We start from the raw sequence: 21,022 nt of genomic DNA on the forward strand, positions 1-21,022 counted from the left end.
CCTCGAAATATAAAAATGAAGAAAAGACTCTTAATTTACAACATTTGTTCGAATGAAGTAAAGGAAAAAAACCAAACGAAGTATAGAAAAAAACTAGAATTGAGGCGCACTAAAAGATATGCAAGTTTAAATCAAAATGCACTCTAAAACACTTCGATATGCCCCAAATATATTTAAAAAATATTTTGAAATGTCAACCTTATAAAACAATAAAATTTGAAAGTCTTTTTTTTTTTTTTTTAGGAGTTTAGAGCTCAAACTAGCCACTAAGCATGGTTGTAGGTCAACTAATTCGATCAATCAGTAGCCGTTAGACAAGTAATTGTTGGAGGTTAGAATATCAACCAACCCTCGACCAATTGAGGTTCTATTGCAACCGGCTAGACATATGGTACTGGAGGTGTGAGGGTGCAAAATACACCTTGATCTATTAAGCCCAACCAACTCAACAGGTTCTTTAAGCCCTCGACTAATTGCGGTGTAAAGTTTTTAAACAACCTAGTTCGAGGTATGGAACCTTCAACAATCTATGTTTAACTTCTTAAAGCCTTTTACGACAAATTTAAAATGAATTTTGCTCAAATTTTAGCAAAAATATGAAATCATAAACTAACAAAATATTGGTTTAACAAATATTTTACAAGTCATTGTTTTATCATAAAATAAGTCTCAATAGTCATACTTATAATATTTCACAGAAGATTAAATGTTGGGAACATTATCAGTTCAATCAATTGATTGCTTTATTAACAAATTACCAATTACTAGCATTTGTAGGTAATTCATAAGATTCAATTGACCAATCAGTTGTACAAATGATTAACTAGATGCTCAATCAAATAAATAAGGTAAATTGGGTGACCACTATGGTCAACTAATCATTCACTTTGGTCATTGGCCAACTATCAAAGTATTACGAAAAAGAAAATGTCACACAAGTGTACTTTAATATTTAGAGTCCGTTCAATTTGAATATTTAATATTGAAAAATTACTTTTAATGATGAAAATATATGCTAACACATAAATTTTAATATTTTAAAGAATTACGATGATCACAAATTATGATAGACTTAGTATATCAACAATATACTTAGTAGATTGGCTATCAATTTGGCAATAAGGTAACAACTTCGTGATTAGCAAAAATGCAAGATCTCATAAAAATGACATGTGTCATGAGTCTATTTAGAAGCTATTACTATTTGTTGTGTAACAACTTGTGTCATAGACTCTATAAATGGTTGAATAGAAAGCGAAAAATAGGATTAGAGTAAGATGTTGGATAGCTTTATTTACTAAAATTATTTATCTCATACATTGATTTTTACCTTTTTTTTTTATTGTGAGGATAATTTTTGGCTCTAATAAATTTGCACCACCTACTTAAACAACAAAAAATGTTTAACCTCTCGTCAAAATGTAAGGTAAAGAACCTTAATATCAAAATCCGAGTGTAAAACAATATACATTAATATTCGTAACTCTATTTAAACCTCATATCAAACTCTCACCCTATAATAATATCCATGGGACATGATTTTTCTAGTTTTAATATTTATTTAGTTATAGATTTATTAACTATAATTATCATTTAAAGTTGTTATATATAGAAACTCATTTGCTCTCAAACCACTTATTTTTATTATTATTTTATTGTTACATACTTACATAATCTCTCTAATATTTGTTGAACATGCTAAAATAAAATTTAAATTGCATGATCATCCATTAAAAAAGTAGCTAAAGTTCATAAAAATTCAATCTAAAAATTGTCTCATAAAAACTTGGAGTAAAAATTGATTAAGAAATAATTGAAAATAAAAAACTATTCATAAAAAAAAAAACAAATGAAGAAATTAAATATATTTTAGTTTAACTTCAAAAAGAAATTATGTATTTAAACACGAAGATTCAAAGTCAAACAAATTTAAAAGAATAGAATCCAAATGATCAACGATGAGTTATTTGCTGCTAAGTGGAGTCGCCCACTAACAACAAGAAGGAGAGTCCTTTACCATGGTGAGCACCAGCTGCACCACTCATGAGTATGACCATTTTTGACAAATCAACTACACACTTGGTGAATTAACTATCGACTTCAAGACTTCTAAGGAGAATTTTATGATTCATATAAAATAAATCTTATTTTTCATAAGAACTATTAATAATGCATAAATAAATTATTTAAAAAAATTAGCATTAAAACAAAAGGAGTGGTTTTTGATTTAGTATGTTTTTTTTTTAATAAAAAAAGAGTATAAAATTTTAAAATTTAAAAACAACAAAGACAATTTAAGGAAAAAATCCGGCACATATTTGAATCTAAAAATGAAAAATAGTAAAAATCATAAAATTAAATAATTTAATTGCGAATTAAATACTTGAAGACAATTTCGTAGTATTTTTTTAATGGACAACAGGTGGGATGGGCCCACCAGAGATGCCATGATCTCATCGGACGGTTGAGATAGTTGGGAGTCAAAGGCAGTAAGCAGTGAAACGACTGAAACGAAAGAGAGGAAATGATTTCCGATTTCCCCCCAAAGCCCGCCCAATGTGAGAGAAAAGGCAGAGCCGGGAAATGTTTTTGACTTCCCAAATTTAAAACAAAAACCCAAACAAAAATCAAATTCCAAATTCCAAATTCCAAACTTCAATGCCATGGCAATTCTCAGAACCGCGCAACTTATAGCTTTTGAATTTATGGGAAATGGCGCTATTTCTTACTCTCGCTCTCTACAAAATCACTTCCTAATCTCAAACCACTCCCTCCGTCCTCCCCTCTCTTCTCTTCTCTCTCTGCAATTTCACTCCCTTCCCATTTCCGCCTAAATCCTCCAACTACGAGGGCTATGGCGGATCAGGAGAACTCTGTGCGGATCACAAGGGCAGCCAAGAAGAGGGCCGCTGCTGCCATGGCCGCGTCAGATTCACTGCAGCTTCCGCCCAACAAGAAGCGTGTGGCCTTGGGGGAGCTTCCCAATTTATCCAACGTCGCTGCCACTCCGGCTGCTGTTCCCGGTTCTGGAGCCCAGAAGCAGAAGTTTAGGCCCAAGAAGAAGGAGAAGGTGAAGGCGGCGGTGGTGGCGCCTGATGTTGGTGCCAAGTCAGATGATCCGCAGATGTGTGGGCCTTACGCTACTGACATTTACGAGTATCTTCACAGCATGGAGGTAAGGAGGGGTCTCTTGTTTCTTTGATTTGGATAGTTGGAACTTGTGTAGTTATAATATCGGGTCAGGGTGCTTGTTTCTTATTCCATTTCGTCAGATGGTTTGGTGGGTGAGAAAATTGGAGAAAGGAATTTTCGATTCTGTGTTTGGTGATGTCTTTGTTCCCAAAGACGAAAATTTCACCTAGGTTGAACATGGCAATCAATCGTAAAATTCACATCATTTCTTGGTGTCGGGTTTAATTTGATTATGGGCATTGGAAATGGGGTTTTTCTGTTTGAACCAATTGGGGCTGATTTTCTTGACGGGGTCTTATTCAGATGGAGCCAAAGAGAAGACCATTGCATGATTACATTGAGAAGGTTCAGAAGGATGTGAGTCACAATATGAGGGGGATTTTGGTGGATTGGTTGGTGGAGGTTGCAGAGGAATACAAGCTTGTGTCTGACACTCTGTATCTGACCATTTCTTACATTGATAGATTCTTATCTTCAAAAGCTCTCAACAGGCAGAGGCTCCAGCTATTGGGTGTTTCTTCAATGCTCATTGCTGCGTAAGCATCCAAGCCCTTGATGTAGTTCCTTCTTTTGTTAAGGCTGTGTTTGGTTTAGGAAGTTTGGAGAAAGAAAATTAGATTACGAGGATGCGTTTTTTCTAAACTTGTCTTATGGAGAGAAATTTTTTTAGTTATTTTTTCTTCTATTTTCTTAACTTTTTTTCCACCTTTTTCATTGTCAATAGTATTTTTCAATAACCAAACATAGTCTAAAGCCTTTAATCTTGTCACTTTGGTTTGAAAATTATTGCTAATAGTTCTTTATCTCTATGTGATAAGTAGAAAGTATGAAGAGATCAGCCCTCCACACGTGGAAGATTTTTGTTACATAACAGACAATACATACACCAAAGAGGAGGTGAGTTTGCATCTATTTTCCTTTTATTTTTGTTTGATTTTCTTTACCAAATCTGCCTCTGGAATTTTATTCTTATTACCAATTTCATTAAAGCTGTTTTGGTCATGAATATGAAGGTGGTGAAGATGGAGGCTGATATTCTAAAATCTCTTAATTTTGAAATGGGCAATCCCACAATAAAGACATTTCTCAGGTAAGATCACAGTCCATACACCATAATCTTAGTCTGTCATAATAATTGATATGTTTTGCAGTTGTGTAATTGATGTGATGTTTCATTGAACTAAGCATTGCTCTTTTCTTCTTTTGGTTTGCAGAAGGTTCACCAGGATTGCTCAAGAAAATTACAAAGTAAGACAATCATCTCTCATCCTCTTTTATGTGCTGAAGATGGGAGCTTGAGTTATTGACTTATTAGTTGCATTTTGTCTATGCAGACTCCCAATTTGCAGTTGGAGTTTCTGGGTTATTACCTTGCAGAGCTAAGTTTGTTGGATTATGGATGTGTGAAATTCTTACCTTCCATGGTAGCTGCATCAGTTATATTTCTTTCAAGATTCACACTCCGTCCAAAGATGCATCCTTGGGTAAGATGCTGACAATGTGTTTTGATAAATTTGATTTCTTGTTTGAAAAAGCAAAGTGAAATATAAATTGTGTATGTCATACAGTGTTCAAGTCTGCAACATCATTCTGGATATAAACCATCAGAGCTGAAGGAATGTGTTCTAATCATACATGATTTACAACTGAGTAGAAGAGGAGGTTCTTTGGTGGCAGTAAGAGAGAAATACAAGCAGCATAAGGTATATGTAGTTTTGAGTATCTTATTCCTTTTGATACAAATGGCAATATGGTAGAATGGGTAATCTGATTCAAGTTAATTTCCTTGAACAGTTTAAATGCGTGGCAACATTGTCTTCCCCCTCAGTGATACCGGATTCTTATTTTGAAGATATTAAAGAATGACAATTATGGTGTGATGCAGTGTTTCAATTGACAATGAATCTGTGGGTTATTCACCTTTTGTAAAGCTTGGAATTACAATAGAGGTTCCTGCACCCCTGCACCAGAAGTCTTAACATTTTAGGTTGATTAGTTGATCTTATCGATGGAAGGGAACCTTGGGTTGGATTGAATTCTTTGCCATGGACAGATGGTTTTTGTGCCAGTTTTTCTCATCTAATGCTGGGAGACATCTATCTGGAACTTGAATAGGCTGGTGGGCGCTAGCAATCATTGATAGTTATTCCCTTCAAGGATAGAAGTTTTATTAGTTTTTAAATTCTTATCATAGATGATTTTGACATAAAAAAAGTTGCTTGGTTCTGTTTATAGCTCCAGTTTGTAATGCTGCATGGTGAACTTGTATGCTTGAATTTTGAAGCCTCCAATTTCAGGATCTTAAAATGATGTACAAGTCAAATATTGATGAATCAATATCTACCTAGAGAAGCATTACTGTCACTCATTCTCCAATTACACAGGAGTTTTGACTGTTTTAATTCTAGGCATTTCAAACAACTAGCTCTATTGGTTGATCTTTGAATGCTGGCTTACATTTTATCTATATTTTTTAGTCAATCTTGGAGGCAATGTGGTGATTGTGATACACTGCTGGTGATTGATCAAAACAGAGGATGTTAAGTAATTTCTGAAGCATCTTTTATTTTAAACCATTCAAGTTGCAAAAAATAATGCATGGCATTATCATTAAAATGGGCCATGGCATGGCATTGTGAATTGTGAAACTGAAAACAGTTGGTAAGTAAAAATGAATATGAATTTTTTGTTTTCTGCAGATTTGAGTTTCATGAGATCTTGTAAAGATCAGGGATGTTGTGATGGAAGGGATTGGGGAAACTCAGACTATTATACAAAATGATGGCTGAGAAAATGTAAGTAAATTGGCAATGCCAGAAGAGAAGGAGAAAAAAGGAAGTAGTTGGTCTTTGGCATTAATGATTGAGGTTTGTCTAGCTTGAAAGTACTTCCATTGAAGTATACCATGATTTTTCAGTTTGCAAGACAATTCCTCCTGGTTCTTGGAGATAAGGAAAGCAAGAGGTATGAGTCATATAACTGGCATTATGCCTAGTAAACTGAAATGGATTCACATCTACATTTTCTGCTATGATTGCTTTATTTATATCCAGAAAACCGGTTAGATTTTGAATGTTCAGGTCTAGCAAGGATAAGAATCCACTCAAGCAATTCTTGGACTACAATAGGAGGATGATATAGGCATACAATTGATTTCAAATTGAACAAAAAAAAAAGGCTACATCTTTTGTATAATATAACAACTTGATCATTTTTTTGAAGCAAACAGCAGCAAGATTGGAAGGCATGGTTTTCTGAGATAATGATTCAAAGAAATTGGCCATTATTCAGGCGTTAAGATAGAGTAGAACCCTGCAAAAACTGAAAGCTAGAAAATTGTTTTCTTTTTCTTACCATTCCTTCTCTTTTTATTGGGGAGAACCTCCACCCGAGGGACGTTGGATCTTGTATGCATGTAGACCTGCATAAGCTTCTGGTTGCTGATTAACAAAGACACAATGGATATTGAGAAGGATCAAAGTCGGAGATCCAGGTCGAGTTGAGGGTAGTCTGATGGTTGTTTGCAGTTGGGCGGTTGAGAGTTCATGCGAAAACTTCCTGGCCATATTAAATTTGTTGCTTCTTCAGGGGCCACTGATGTCCAAGGCAACCCAAACCCATTGCTAGCATCACTGAATCGAGCCATCATAGTTGGGGCTTCTCTGAATGGTTTGTGCACAAGTGAGTGAGGCCGAAATCCAAGTGATCGGACAGATGGATTACATGGGGGCAAACCCATGATTCCCATCATCCTCTGAGATTGGTACCTTTTAACTGCTCCTCTCTCCCTTTTGTGTGCATTCTGGTGGCCACCCAGTGCTTGGGAACTAAAGAATTTCCTCATGCAGAAGTTGCATGAGAAGACCTTGTTGGAAGCAGATTCTGGTTGAGACTCCTTGTTTCCAGCCATCAGAGCATCATTTCTGCCGACCCCCAAGGTAAGCCACACTTTTGAATTATCATCCCCAGTGTCCCCATAATCATTGTTATCTGCTTCTGATCTACTCTTCTGATTGTTAGCTGATAGCTCTGCTATTTCTTCTCTCGGGAATGTCATTTTCACAATAATCAAAGTACAGGGGGATGGCTAAGAAGAGACTCTGTGAGATGATGGTAGTCACTCATAAAGGGGGCTGAGCCAATAGACAAGATGAGAGAAGGAATAAAAATGGAGAGGTGATGGATTATCATGTATCATACTTGGAAGTGGAGTGGAAATGGATATTTTTCAATTTTATCGTGTCCTTGTCCGTGGCCCCAATTAGATGCCTGATATTTCCAGAAATATGCTTATGTCTCGGTTTAGTCTCCACTCTTCACCATTTCTGATTATTTGTTTCACTTTTTTTCCAACTCCTGTTGTTGTGGGAGTACCTTATGCTCTTGACTTCTATATCCATCGAACTTTTTCCATCACAATCAAATCTGAATCTTAAAAATTGTAATATCAACTGTCTGCCATGGACTTGTTGCTTTGTTATCAGTCCTGGTTTGAACTTGGGACATATAAAGATGTGCTGGCTTTGTCTGAATTCCAGAGTCTACATCCCTCATTCACACATAGGCCATCTCATGCCCTTCACCTTCCATGAATTAATTCGAGCCTAGAGTCGTGCTTTTTCTGATGCAACAGCAATTATTTCTAGACAAAGAAGTCCATAGATAGAGCCCTCTGCTTTGGTAGATTGGACGGTAAGCTCAGATTTTGAGCATTTCTAGTTTTCCATATATGGGTTTTGGGATCCCCAAGTCTGTCTTCATGTGGAAATGGAACTTTCGTCTTTCCTGGACAAGTGGTGGGCAGAGGCGAGTGTGTATGTTATCGTGTTGTAAAAATAGAGTGCATTGAAGAACCCAGTTTCCCTCCACTTGTGGTGCTTCCTTGGAGATGATTCGACGTCAATTGTGGAATGATGACACAGGCGCTTGAATCATAGACTTGTCTTATCCATTGCCCACTCCTCAAAAAGAGAAGTTAGTGGCAACAAAGATGGAAATTATTTTGTGTCTTCTTTTATTCTTTATATGGAATGTAAATGTACCGACTTTTTCACTAATGGGATGGTTCTGTAACGCGTTTTTGGCCCCAAACTATCACCTTTCTAAATGAAACAGCAACGATGAACGACACTTCCTGTGCTTTTGAGTGCGTACAGAATGGCCAATACTTTCTCCCCATCTCAAGTCTCAACTACAATTCCAAGTACAAAACTACCAGGTCCAACAGGGGGGATATCCTGATGTTTGAGAAGATCAACTACGCAAAAGCAAAGCCCTACCCAGTTGTGCTGCTTATGCCTTTCAGACCTACACTATCCCTGGGTGGAGCACATTTGGATTCGAACTTAATAGAGAGGTAGTGGGCCATGCTACAGTCACCCAATTTGTACAGGAAATAACTTCAATACAACAATTTCTAAACCAATACACAAACAGCATTCAATGTTTGAACCTACAGAGGCTCACAGCTGCAACAACAGAAAAAAAATAGCCCTGTGAAAATTGAAATAGTTCTTCCACCACAGAGTACATGAAATTATTTGAGTACAAATTTTGAAACCCAATACACAAATGAAGTCTCAGAGAAAGGGGTGGCAGTCTTATCACCTTCACTGTTCCAACTGACACTAATGGTGCCATCATTCCCCCAGTTAATGTTACAATAGAACACAGGTGAAATGGTTCACAGAAAACATTTTTATGAGATACAACTGAAAATCTTCCAAGCCTTACATTTTAATATCCAAAACACAAACTAATTTGTTGACAAAAGAAACAGCAATTTTGTCACTACTCTTGTTCCAACTGATGTCTGTAACTCCACCACCTCCATAGTACGATTTGATAAGCCTTCCCTCTTTCACCGACCAGACATAGAGCCAGTTGTCTAAAGAGCCACTTGCCAAGTACTCCCCATTGGGGCTAAATTCAATTGTATATATGATATTCCTATGGTTGCAGCAAAATACCCATGTCAAATATGTAACAACACTGTTTCATTCTGAGGCATCAGAAAGATTGAGGTGAGTTCAGGGTCCAAACCTTATTATTGACTAACAAAACCTTAAAGTTAGAAAATTGATGAATCTTTCCCAGCAGAACCCTCAAGAGGTGTTCGTATAGCTTACATCTTTTTATACAAGCATTTTGAAACTTTGGGGTGCGAGTGCTTCTTACAAAATCTACTTTAGCCTTTATACCAGATGCCGTATTTTTATTTAGAGCAGATGGTTCACCTAGAAGTCTTTTCAACCCATACTAAATGAAAAAAGATCAACTGATTAGTGACACACAGCACTCATGTCAAGGGGTCGAAGCTTTGATGTAATAAACCCAGTAGATTTGGCAGGACAAAAAAATAAAAACCAAGTGATCTCTTCCTTGTTCTTAAATGAGGGGTGCAGACACATGATATGGTTCACATCAAGGTGTGACCAAATTAAATCGCTCAGGCCCAACTTCAAGCATGTTGGCCATGACTACAGGTATGTTCAGTCAGTTCCTTATACTTGGGACCTTGCATAGTCCCAAAAAATTTCATCTGACAAATAGGAGAGGCAGTGGAATGATCAAGTTTGTTACCTGTGGCGAGTCAGGCCATATATAGGGTTCCCTCGCTCCACATCCCATACATTTATGGTGTTATCAAAAGATGAACTACACAAAACAAGGAATACAGTTAAGCTAGAGCACAGGAAACAGGAATATATGAAGTAAACATGATAATAAAATATGCATGAATGTTAAACCTAGCAAACACATATACACATATATGTGCAGTTGGGGTTTTGGTGTAATCCTTTCAAACTAAGCTAGATCATCACCTTTTTCAAACAATTCTATCACCAAAATACACAAGACAAATTTGATGTGATAAAAGAAACTAGACAACCTTAATTACAAACATGTCCTTGTAAAAGGTAAAGAATAATTTTATTCTCTCTAATGGACTCTCTCCCAATGGATTCTCTAACAAGATAAAATTGTAAGGCATGTTATCGTGTCTGTCTGAGAAATAAATAGATTTGAAGAAAATACCATTTTCAAAGATAAAGTAATGAGAATTTTTAATTATACCATAACTAATAGATGAATATATATGACCTGGAGAAACCATAAGACAACAAGGGTGTCTTGAAAAGCAAGATTTACTCAACTGATTTGGAATGGTGCAACAGCAAACCATGTTTCAACTACAACATCAAGGTTAACTTCATCAATGATGCAATATTCTCACTTGATCTATGACTTAAAATTTGTGAGACAAACATTTCTCCCTTGTTGGTTACTGACATTAGCTTGTCAGTGACTGTTATAAGTTACATCAGTACCTGCTTTAACAATGATAAAAATTACTTTTTCAAAGAAGTGGCATATTCACCTAGCCAGTAGTAGTGTCAGATTCGGGTTATCTGTCGTAGGCCCAGTAGGACTCCATTCAATACAGTATACCTCCTGCAAATAATTAGATATATTCCCAGTGAAATTCAGAAATTTAAGAAAAAAAAACATGAAAAACCAAAAAAAGAGAACTCTAAGTCTAATACCCTCTTGTGACTCTTCAAATCGCGCACAAACGAATTGTGATTCATACTCCATATCTGTCACATGCTTCATTTAGTTGTCAGTGCAAATTGTAATAAGTATTTAATGGAAAAAATGCATCAAAATGGAAAGCCTTTGACATCTATAAACTCCACTGGCATTATCTTAACTATTTGAAATTATGAAATACTTAACCTAATATTAAATATAAGTATTATTAACAACTTGTAAAAGGAATAAAAGAGAGATGATCAAAATTGAGACGACATTTCTGCTGAAACCAAACCCCACTGTTCACCCCCCCCAAAAAAAGAGGACAAAAGAAGAAAGAATCAAAAGAAAAGAGGAAATGTTATACTGCTTGCAATTTACTTGGAAGATACAAATACATAAAAAGAATGCAAATGTATCAAGAAAAATCACATGGGTTTACGTGGCCATTTATATAAGGCGACAATGATATAAGAAAACCATAAACATGATGCAACTAAGGATGCCATTATGCTAATACCATGTTTCAATATTAGCACAGAAAAAGAGATGAAATAATAGATGTCTTCATGAACAGATCAATATTTAACATCTAGAAGTACATCTTAATGATCTCATAATTCAGAAGTAAATCAAATAGTTAAAGAAAGAAATAGCCTCAATTACCTAAAGTAGGAGAGGTCATAAAGAAAAGTAATGAAATAGTTAAAAAAATAAATAGCTTCATATCACCTTTATGGAGGTATCATCAGAGCATGAAGCCAATAAAGCGCCTGTTGGACTCCACCGGATACCATTAATTTCTGCCTGCAGTAGCATATTTTCAGCAAGCAAATTATCAACTTCTTCATCAACTTTACATATAGTAGTGTTCCCCAGTGATTATCCCCAGAAAAAGCATGTAAAGTTCAAGAAGTGCACAGGTTGATTAAAATATGAATGTGAATAATCCTTAATGTGACTGCAAAAGGTTCTGTTTCTCTGAAGGAAGTCCCTCATCAACTGAATGGTGTTACCAAAGAAACAGGAAAAAATGCCAAAGTGTTAGGATAACTCAATTTCTTTTAAGAATGCACCGAAGAAAAAAGAAAAGAGGAAATAGTAGATAAGGAGCATTATGTTATGATATTTTTGTCCCACCCAGAGAGAATAATGTGAGAGCACTGTGTTATAATATTCTAAATGTCTGGCATTTCTGAAACAGAAAATAATGCTGAACTAGGTAGGAGCAGTATAGGGAAGGAAATTCTTATTCAAGAGCAAGTTGTGTGTTGTTGAAGAAAACTAAACCAGGCAAGCATGAGGAACACAAATAACTAAAATAGAAAAAATCATTACATAGTTAACAAGAAGTTTGCATCAAGCAATGATGTTATGAATAACCAAATAAAGCAGTGACTGAAAACATTAAGGAAATTGTGAGAACAAACCCGATGCCCCAAGAAAGTTTTATAAGGACGGTTCAGGCCAACTTCACAAACATGTATCTTCCTGTCAGCAGAGCATGTTGCGAATGAAATATTGTTTCGCCAATCAGCATCAAGAATTCGAGCTGAATAACAAAATATTAGATGCATGAATAATTGTGACCTAAATGACTGAATGGAAACAAGTATAAAACTACGCTACAATGTAATACCAGAATGAAAGCTAAATTCTTGTCGTGATCCAACAGTGTTTATGTCCCACACAATGACTTTATCTGAACCACAGCTTAAAAGACTATTACCCATCTGGTTCCATTGTAGAGAAACAATGTGTCCCATATCTTCCTCAAAAGAAGCCACCAATGCTCCTGCAGAAGTGATTAGAAGCCAAGAATGTGAAGTCGTTTCCAGTGTGATAGTAGAACTGGATAATTAGGAAAAAAAAGAAGAATCAAAAAGCTAAACTAATGTAGAAAAAGTGGAGGGGAAAAAAGAGATGAAGAAGAAGATTGCAGAAGTGAAGATAAAAAATTAGGAAAGAAATGTTTGAAAAAATAATCTTCATATTGGTTATCATATAAATATCACAGATGTGATCTAGGAACTAAATAGTATAGAAAAAATAGTGGAATAGTTTTTGGAAAGATGGGACAACAAAAACTTAAATCCCTATCCCATAAAGGGCATGACTTTGGCCCTTATATTTTGAAATGATTACTATCTGGGATTTTATATTGGATGACAACAGTCAAGCTCAATCAAGATCATAAAAATTACATTACCATCCTGCCCAACAGCACAAACTTAGGGAAGAAAAGTTGTTATTTTCAATCTTTTTAGGTGTCCTGCAGGTCTTTTTGTTTAAATTTTTTTAGAGGGCCTTGTTTATTGCTTTTAGCCTCCACGAGCAGTTTTTCAAATTAGATTTTTTACCACTTTGGGATTGTTATGCCTGGTTCAGTAGGAAATAAGTCTGAATTAAAAATAACATTTTATTGAAAATTGTTGATAGATTGAATATTACAAGCTCTTTCAGTTTCTCTGAAATTCCCCTTGGTGAAATGTTTTCTATCAAGGTTGAAGATAGGTTTCTTATCATTCCTTTCTATTACTATTTCATGATTAATGTGTCATTGGTTTTTCTCCTCTTATTAAGGTTATGAGACATCCGGTCCTCTTTTGACCAGTAATATTCTTAAATTTTTGGTTCAGGTTGTCATGCTGGAAACTGTTAAATTGGGTTGGAAAGGATATAAAATGACAACTTTATTGTCATAAACTCTATTGAGGTGTATGTAAATTCATTTCATTTTTCTTTTGTGGGTTCAGTTTTTTGTCAGGACCTTGCCATTTCACCAGATTTATAGCTGGACTTATTTCAAAAAATCAAATTCAACATCTAATGTTGGATTTGATTCTTTTTCTCTCCATATAGAGGGCAACCAACCTCTTTTTTCTTCACTCTTAGCATGTGGTGGCCTTTCAATGCCACTTGTCCATTCATGCTAGTGGATCAAATTATCTATGACCATATTTGTAAACCAAGTTGCATGCATCTTTTAGAAGATTTGGAAAAACTATTATAACACTTCTTTTTATTTATTTTTTCGCATAGTTCTAAAAGAACTAACAATGGGGAGAGGAAGCATTTAGAAATATACAAACGACATTAAGCCTGAAAAAGAAGCAGAGATACTGGCCAGGATCAGTGGAAGAAGTCAACCAAGATAAACATTAGTTGATGGAAGTTTATCATGTGATATTTATTATACATATGCGCATACTGCCCTATAACTGATAACATCTATCTCTAGAGAAATGAATAGAATGAGGAAATTCAATGGTTTGACTAGTTATTGATATAGACCTTTTATGAATGCTCAGAACTCAAACAGAAAAAAGAAATTTATTTATTCCTTTGTTTCTAAAAGCAACTAAAAACATGCCAATAGGTACTAACCATTTGGAGTCCATATTCTTGTTTCCCCAGTACAAGAACCCGTTGCCAGCAGAGTCCCATCCCCCTGCACAATAGCCATTACAAAATTATGGAACATTCATGGAAAACTTTGAACTTCCAGACACAACATAATAAAATTAAGCCATAGCAATATATGTCATATGATGAACGAAGAATTCTAGCCTGAGAGGAGAGCATGTAAAATACCTATCAAGCATTTGAACCATAACTCAGAATGAATTTTAATTCCCCCACCTAGATTATGTATATTAAATTACTAAAATAGTGGGACCATCTTAAGAGTTTGGTGGAAGTAGATGTGTCTATTCAATATGGGAATAATTAATTCCATGCCCTTTTTTCTTCAAAAGAAAAAAATGATGTTGCCTTACATGATAACATGTTCACCAGCACCATTGAAAACAGTCTTTAGCATTACTTATCCCACAGTTTTAGAGGTGTGAAGGCAGAGCATTTTATCACCTAGTGAAGCATGGCATAAGACTCAAAACATAAGGCCCAAGTATCATAATTTACTCTATTAACTAAAAATACTTAAATATATGAAAATGAGAAATAGAAAAAGAAAATGATATGGAAATCATTTGGAAACCTACATGCTTAAATTTCAACAAGTGTACTCCCATAATTTTAGCCATTAAATTAACTAAAAAAAACTTAAATATATGAAAATGATATGCGAAACCATTTTGAATCCTGCAGACTTAAATTTCAATAGGTTTTTAACCCAAAGGTCCTGTCCTCTCTCTCTCTCTCTTTTGTGTGACTGCTTCTTCCATTACTTATTGACCAATCTAATCTTTGACATATTATTGACTGGCATGAAGTTGTAGGAATTTCAAGGATTTAAAATGCAATAACAAAAGAACAAAAATACGTGCACACACATGCACATATAACAATGAATTTGTCAAGAGATTATATTTGGTTAGCATGTGAAGTGTAAATTCAAACATAGATGAGTCTCAAGGAGCAAGGCAAATGTCTGATGAAAGCCTTCCCTTACTTGAAAGGGTTTTGACAAACCTCACATCAAGGCAAGCCTCAAGGTATAAGCCTTGAAATCCTCTTAAAAGCTATGTGCATACATTGGCTTCCATCTTCCCAGAAGATGCATGTAAGCTAATGGTATCCCATCTGTGAAAACTCAAGTGTGAAAAAATGTACAACCCTGTGGGACAGCATGTAATACAGAAAATAAAATCAAATATGATTTCCTCCACAGGGCCCCACCTTGATCCATTCACTTTTCTATTTTTCACAAGTTTGTGAAGAGTTTTTCGTTTTTGTTTTTTGTCTTTCTGTTTCCCATACATATCCCATTCCCATCCATAACCATAATAACATAACAAAAGCTTACTTTCCAATCAAGTTCACAGATTGCAGCAAAGCCATTATCCTCAACAGTCATGGCTCCTGCATGTGTTAACACAACAACATCTTGTAGAGTAGAGTTACAAGCTCCATCAACAATAGTCCAAATCCTAGCAGTAGAATCATGAGACCTACAAAATGTGGAAACATAGAGTAAAAGAAAAAATTAATCAAAGATCAAACTGCAGGAAGCCTTATTTTAAAATTATTTTCAATAGTAAGTATAATAATAGTATCATCTCAGTGCGAGCTGTTGGATTGGATACTAATGTTACAAATAGATGAAGTCTGGAGTCAAAAAATAAAACATAGGTATTTAAGTGAATCTGGTATTTGATCATTCTCCATTGTCTAGGTTCTTTCATCAAAACACTAAAATAAAAACTGTCCCATCTTAGCATCATCTATGAACTCATAGTTAGTTTAGAGGCTAAAAACCTTTTTCATTGATACACTGTTCAAAATTATTTCACAACCATTTGACCACTATATTGTTCAAATTATATGGTCCTGACCATTATATTATTTCAAATTATATGATCCAGTAACTTGCACAAATGCATAATCAAATGAAAAAAATAAACAGAGAAATTATTGTGGAAAATCATTGTATCCATACCATCATCATGGTCGTATTCAACTGCTTAATTATGATCATTTTTAATGACTTAATCTTCAAGGCCAGGCTTACTTCATCATCCTCAAGCTTCTAGGCCAGAAAATTGTTGTCAAAGTAAAAAAAAAGCAACCGCCTCCTTGTCCCTTAGAGTTGAGCATACCCCCAATTTAAAGCTCTATGACTTAAAATAGCTAATTTACCCTTCATAATTTCAATTTATAAATACAATAACAGAATTTGAAATGCTCAGAAACACTAAAGAATATGTCAGGTGATGGGGACATTGGAGTAATTATACTGCAGGATTCCTTTAAAAATTTTCCATTATAGGGTGAATTTTTGGGGAGGAAGGTTAAAATAAATATTTCCATAACTTAATATGGTTAACAAAATTTCAGGCCAAGAATGCAAAATGTAAGAACTAAGGAAATTAGCAATAAATACAGCATGTGCAAGAGAAAAAAAAAAAAAAAAGATGAAGTCACAAGCAAATGTACTCTTACACAAAGATAGCAAGAACACTACACCACTAGTAAGCAAGGCATCGAATGTGGAAATAAAAAAATGCACTAAAGAAGGCACCCGATCACACTGATACACTAAATCACCAGTTTGAAATCCTGTCTCAGAGTCCCAATTCAATTATTGCAACATTTGAGGTGAAGGACATTGCAGAACTTTGGAACAACCACTTTTCTGATTTTGGTATACACTTTTTCTTATAGAATAACTGGTTACTGGTGCTCTATTAGACTGATATTTTCTAATGATAAATGAGAAGTTTTCAAGCAGCACATGTTATTTAGAAAAATTCCTCTTGCCATTAAAGTTCCATTCTGAATAGAAAAACTTTGAGCACCTAAAGTGGACAAGCAGAAAAATCATTTTTAGTTTTAAAAAAAATGGTTGCAGAAAAAATATCCATATTCATAAGTTGTATTTCTTGTGATAGATAACGCACCCGGATGCAAGGAGAGAACATGTTGGATTCCAAGCACAAACAACAACCTGTTGAGAATGGAGAACAATGATAGATTACCATATAGATATGTAGATTATTATAGTGAGAAGAACAAAAAGATGCATAATGAATGGAGAAACATTCCAACCTCGTCAGTATGTCCAGCTAATGTTGCCACATCACAAGGAATGATTCCATGAGGTATACGTATCCTTGTGGAAATTCCCATTGATTCTGATGTTGTATCACACATTCATAGAAAAATGAACAAAGTTACATTGTGAGACATAAAGTAAGCAGCTATCCTGATAGCATAGAGCATAAGAAATGGTAAAAACATGCACTGTCTCACACCTGCGTATACATAGAGACTAGAGGTCCATTGACATTTAATAATGGAAGATAAGGTTGGACAATCTATAAATAATATTTCCAAGCTAGCTACTAGTAAGTGAACACACAAAATCTATCATTAAATTGTTTTTGCCTTGCCTAAAAGCTTATGCTATATTGCATGATGTCTGATTCTTTTGTTTGTTGTTGAATGCACCTGTTCCATCAATGCACTCAATCTCAATGTTCTAAATGACAAAAAGACCAGTGAGATGTTGGAGCACCTCAATGCAGAAGGCAATTGCAAAGAGTTGGATTTTTGCCTCCTGATGTGCAATGTGAGAGGATGAGGCTTAAATTTTGCCAATATGGATGTATGCATGTAGTTGTGACGTTCGATAGAATCCTCATGAGTTGTGTTTTACGACGCCATGACTGCAAGGAGAAAAAATGTGCTGTTCCATTATTCTTCTGCCAGCTTCTTTTAGCATGAAAGGCCTCTTGACATACTGCATATGGATTCAGATAGGAGTATTTCCACTGAGGCAATTTCTTGGGGTCCTACTTTTCTGTTTTGTCTAGGTTTCTTGTTGGGTGCCATTGCACTCTTCTTTTTTCTTTTAACATAATCAGCTACAGAATAATGAAAAATGTGCATATAAGTTTGCATGTGCTGTGTAGAATACACCACACATCAGACCATATATTTGAAAAACTATTAGAAGCAAAATTACCATAATTAGTATTCATCTTATACCCTAAAAAATAGTGGCAAAGATGTCTGAAGCTGTAAGTAATAGGTTATAGATCTTAACTATCTTCAACATCTATTATAGAAATATTTAATGAAACACGATCAATTAATGAGATTCGGGGAAAAAAAAAATACAGCTTGTCTAGAAATGGTAGAAAAATAATAAAAAATCTTCATTTTCGTTTAGTGATGATGCTAAGGGTGTAAGTTAATACTTCTTAAGCCTTTCTTGATGTAGTGTTCCATGACAGTATTTTATGCCATCAAGAAGACCCTTTCTTAACCATATTCTACAGCATCAATAAAGACCTTTTTAACAGTTTTTAACCATCAAGCAAGGCCAAATCAGTGGCAGCACCTCATAACATGTACAAATAAAACTTGCAGCCTCAACTGTCTTTTAGCCTTGTTGACCTAAGTCACATTAACACTTTCTAAGGCTTTATGAGGGGCTTGATTTCATCTTCAGTTAAATCTTTTAGTCAAACAAATGTTCATGGATAAATTTCATTGATATAGGGGAAATTTGGAATTCAGCAACTTGCACAAGACCATGCTGGTTTCTGGTACAATCTTTGGCTGGCTTTTTCCTATTTTATACAGATTTTTTGTATACATATACATATACATACATACATACATACATACACACAAACACACACACACACACATATATATATATATATATATATATAGGGTTTGGAAATTTCACTTAGCTCCTTTGTTTTGAGTTGTGTGAAATTTCCAAACCCTATCACCCTCTCTCTCCTCCCCTCTACCCCAATCCAAACCCTGTGAGAGAAATAAAAAATAATAACAAGGGGAAAATCATGAACAAATTGAATCACTCATCTTCTTTCATAATTCATGTATAAAATTTTCACTCAGCCATCTTCTTACATAATTTATATATAAAATCCTCATTATCCAACTATGGGTATTTTGAACATCAATGTACATTTATTGTGAAACATTTATGGATAGTGTTCGGATAACACGACAAAACAGGGAATACTAGATCGGAAAAAGAAGCGACAAACATTGCAAAAGTTTCGCACATTAACTAAAAAATTACATGTGTCCAAAATCCACAATTAAAAGAATTTCAATGAAGCTGTTAATTAAAATGTCAAAAAATACAAGTTCAATTAAGGTTGAATCAGCTACAAATATTATAAGTGAACGAAAAAAAAGGAAACTTAGCAGCACAGTGCATCCATCACAACACAAACTAAAGCATAAAATATTTCCTTACAGATGCAGGGAAAATTCAGGAATTCAATACATAAAAATCAATTTTGTTTACAAGAATAATTATCAAAATCTTGAAGGGTCACACTATATGGTTACATTTTGTAAGGATGGATTACGTTTTTGTCAAGTCCCTTTCAGAATGTACAAACATATCAATTTTGTCTCTTGCTTCTATGAACACTACAGATTCGAAGAGCAGATCACAAAAAAAAAGTTCTCTCATCAGTTATTATATCTCCTTCCAGCATATTCTTAAAGAGGGTCACGGGCCCTAACAAAATCAGGATGCAATCTACTTACAAAATGCAGATTTTTCATAAGTTTCTTTTTAAAATTAATGTAACGAACCCAGATCAATTAAATTAAATTAAAATTTACAAAGAAGGGTTTGATCGCCAAGGTCAATTATGGTGAGAGGGAATTGAAAGTAACCTTTGGTAGGATGTTGAAACTACAAATAAACAGTAGCATATAGCATGCATATTAAATGTTTGTCAAAGTAAAGGCAAGGGGGAAAAAGGAAGGATTCAACACAGTAGGCAGCAGTACTAGAGCAGTAAAAAAGAGGGAGAGAGAGAAAGGAGGGATACCTGCCTTGATAGAAACCCGACTCTTATTTAAGAAGACTCCAAAATATTCAGATTAAAATAAAGGAGGAAAGGAAGAGGGTACAATGAGGTAGGGTCACAGGAGTCCCCACACACTCACCTCGTAGACGTCGTAAAAGTGAATCTGGGGAAGGCTTTGATGTCCGAACACTCTGAACTCGATACAGGCCTACTTAACAATCAACATGCCTTTTATTTATATATGCGGGAAAGCCTCGTTGTTGCCAATTGTGAATGCGCACTGAGGAGGCGCTTGACGGCCACATGGCATTGGTAGAGACTCCTTCTTGACCTTCTTACATCCTACGACTTACAACTCACCCTCGCCCTATTTCAGCCTATTTAGGACAGGGTATATATGCTTTCTCCATTTCCTTTCCTCTTTTATTTTCTTTCCTATTTTAACGCCCACGTCGATGTTACTAATTTACCATACCAAAATTCAAATACATATTCATTTGTAGGGAGCATTTTTTAATATAATGAAACTCCAAGACGGAGTTACTTTTTGAGTTTTATCTTTTTCAAAAGATATTGAAAATTTGTCACTGGAGGCACTTTTAATAAGAAGCTGACAGTGAGAGATGGGGTTGAAGCTGGTCGTCTATTTTCAGTAGTCTGCAATGGTGGGGCAGTGCCCACCATCTTGCTCAGGTTTCAAGATGCTGCTGAATCACAATGGGTAACTTTTAGTCTTTTAGTGTTCTCTGATATCCAGCCCCACCGAAGTCGTCAAAGTCAATAAGCTTTGATCCATCATGCATGGTTGGAAGTGGAACACCCCTTAACCTTCTCATTGAAATGCATTTTCTAGAAAACTTACTATTCCTTCGATATACTCCATATTTTTTCTATTTTTAAAATAAAAAATAATAATAACATACATACTTCCAAAGATTTGAAATTTTTTAAAAAATAATTCTAAAAAATATAAGATAAATCTATGTGTTTAAAAAGAACCTCTACGTTTTATATTTTTTAAA

The 21,022-nt window shown here is 35.0% G+C and overlaps 3 protein-coding genes across 5 annotated transcripts; 1 reads left to right on the plus strand and 2 right to left on the minus strand.

Moving 5' to 3' along the window:
* Window positions 1-2,561: 2,561 nt before the first annotated feature.
* LOC117905956 (putative cyclin-A3-1) lies at window positions 2,562-5,630 on the plus strand. Its single transcript, XM_034818851.1, has 8 exons — window positions 2,562-3,175; window positions 3,496-3,728; window positions 4,014-4,089; window positions 4,206-4,282; window positions 4,407-4,440; window positions 4,527-4,676; window positions 4,761-4,895; window positions 4,987-5,630. Exons 1-8 carry the CDS (start codon window positions 2,855-2,857, stop codon window positions 5,056-5,058), a joined length of 1,098 nt encoding a protein of 365 aa, XP_034674742.1. The 5' UTR covers window positions 2,562-2,854; the 3' UTR covers window positions 5,059-5,630.
* A 624-nt stretch (window positions 5,631-6,254) lies between these two features.
* Window positions 6,255-7,746, minus strand: LOC117905957 (zinc finger protein 4-like). The gene has a single exon (XM_034818852.1). It carries the CDS (start codon window positions 7,247-7,249, stop codon window positions 6,668-6,670), a length of 582 nt encoding a protein of 193 aa, XP_034674743.1. The 5' UTR covers window positions 7,250-7,746; the 3' UTR covers window positions 6,255-6,667.
* Window positions 7,747-8,671: 925 nt separating this feature from the next.
* LOC117907072 (WD40 repeat-containing protein HOS15-like) lies at window positions 8,672-20,514 on the minus strand. Of its 3 annotated transcripts, XM_034820439.1 has the most exons (12): window positions 20,140-20,514; window positions 17,239-17,324; window positions 17,091-17,137; window positions 15,497-15,641; window positions 14,116-14,179; window positions 12,368-12,523; window positions 12,159-12,280; window positions 11,461-11,535; window positions 10,740-10,793; window positions 10,574-10,647; window positions 9,775-9,849; window positions 8,672-9,141 (listed from the first exon to the last, which is right to left on the minus strand). In XM_034820439.1, the coding sequence occupies exons 2-12, from the start codon at window positions 17,317-17,319 to the stop codon at window positions 8,922-8,924; spliced, it is 1,113 nt and encodes a 370-aa protein (XP_034676330.1). In that variant the 5' UTR covers window positions 17,320-17,324; window positions 20,140-20,514; the 3' UTR covers window positions 8,672-8,921. The 3 variants fall into 3 exon arrangements, with proteins under 3 accessions (XP_034676330.1, XP_034676331.1, XP_034676329.1); XM_034820440.1 differs by lacking the exon at window positions 20,140-20,514 and having other exon boundaries at window positions 12,458-12,523; window positions 17,239-17,400; XM_034820438.1 differs by lacking the exon at window positions 20,140-20,514 and having other exon boundaries at window positions 17,239-17,400.
* Window positions 20,515-21,022: the final 508 nt, after the last annotated feature.

Source organism: Vitis riparia, chromosome 18, assembly GCF_004353265.1.
Source record: "Vitis riparia cultivar Riparia Gloire de Montpellier isolate 1030 chromosome 18, EGFV_Vit.rip_1.0, whole genome shotgun sequence".
Classification (NCBI taxonomy): Eukaryota; Viridiplantae; Streptophyta; class Magnoliopsida; order Vitales; family Vitaceae; genus Vitis; species Vitis riparia.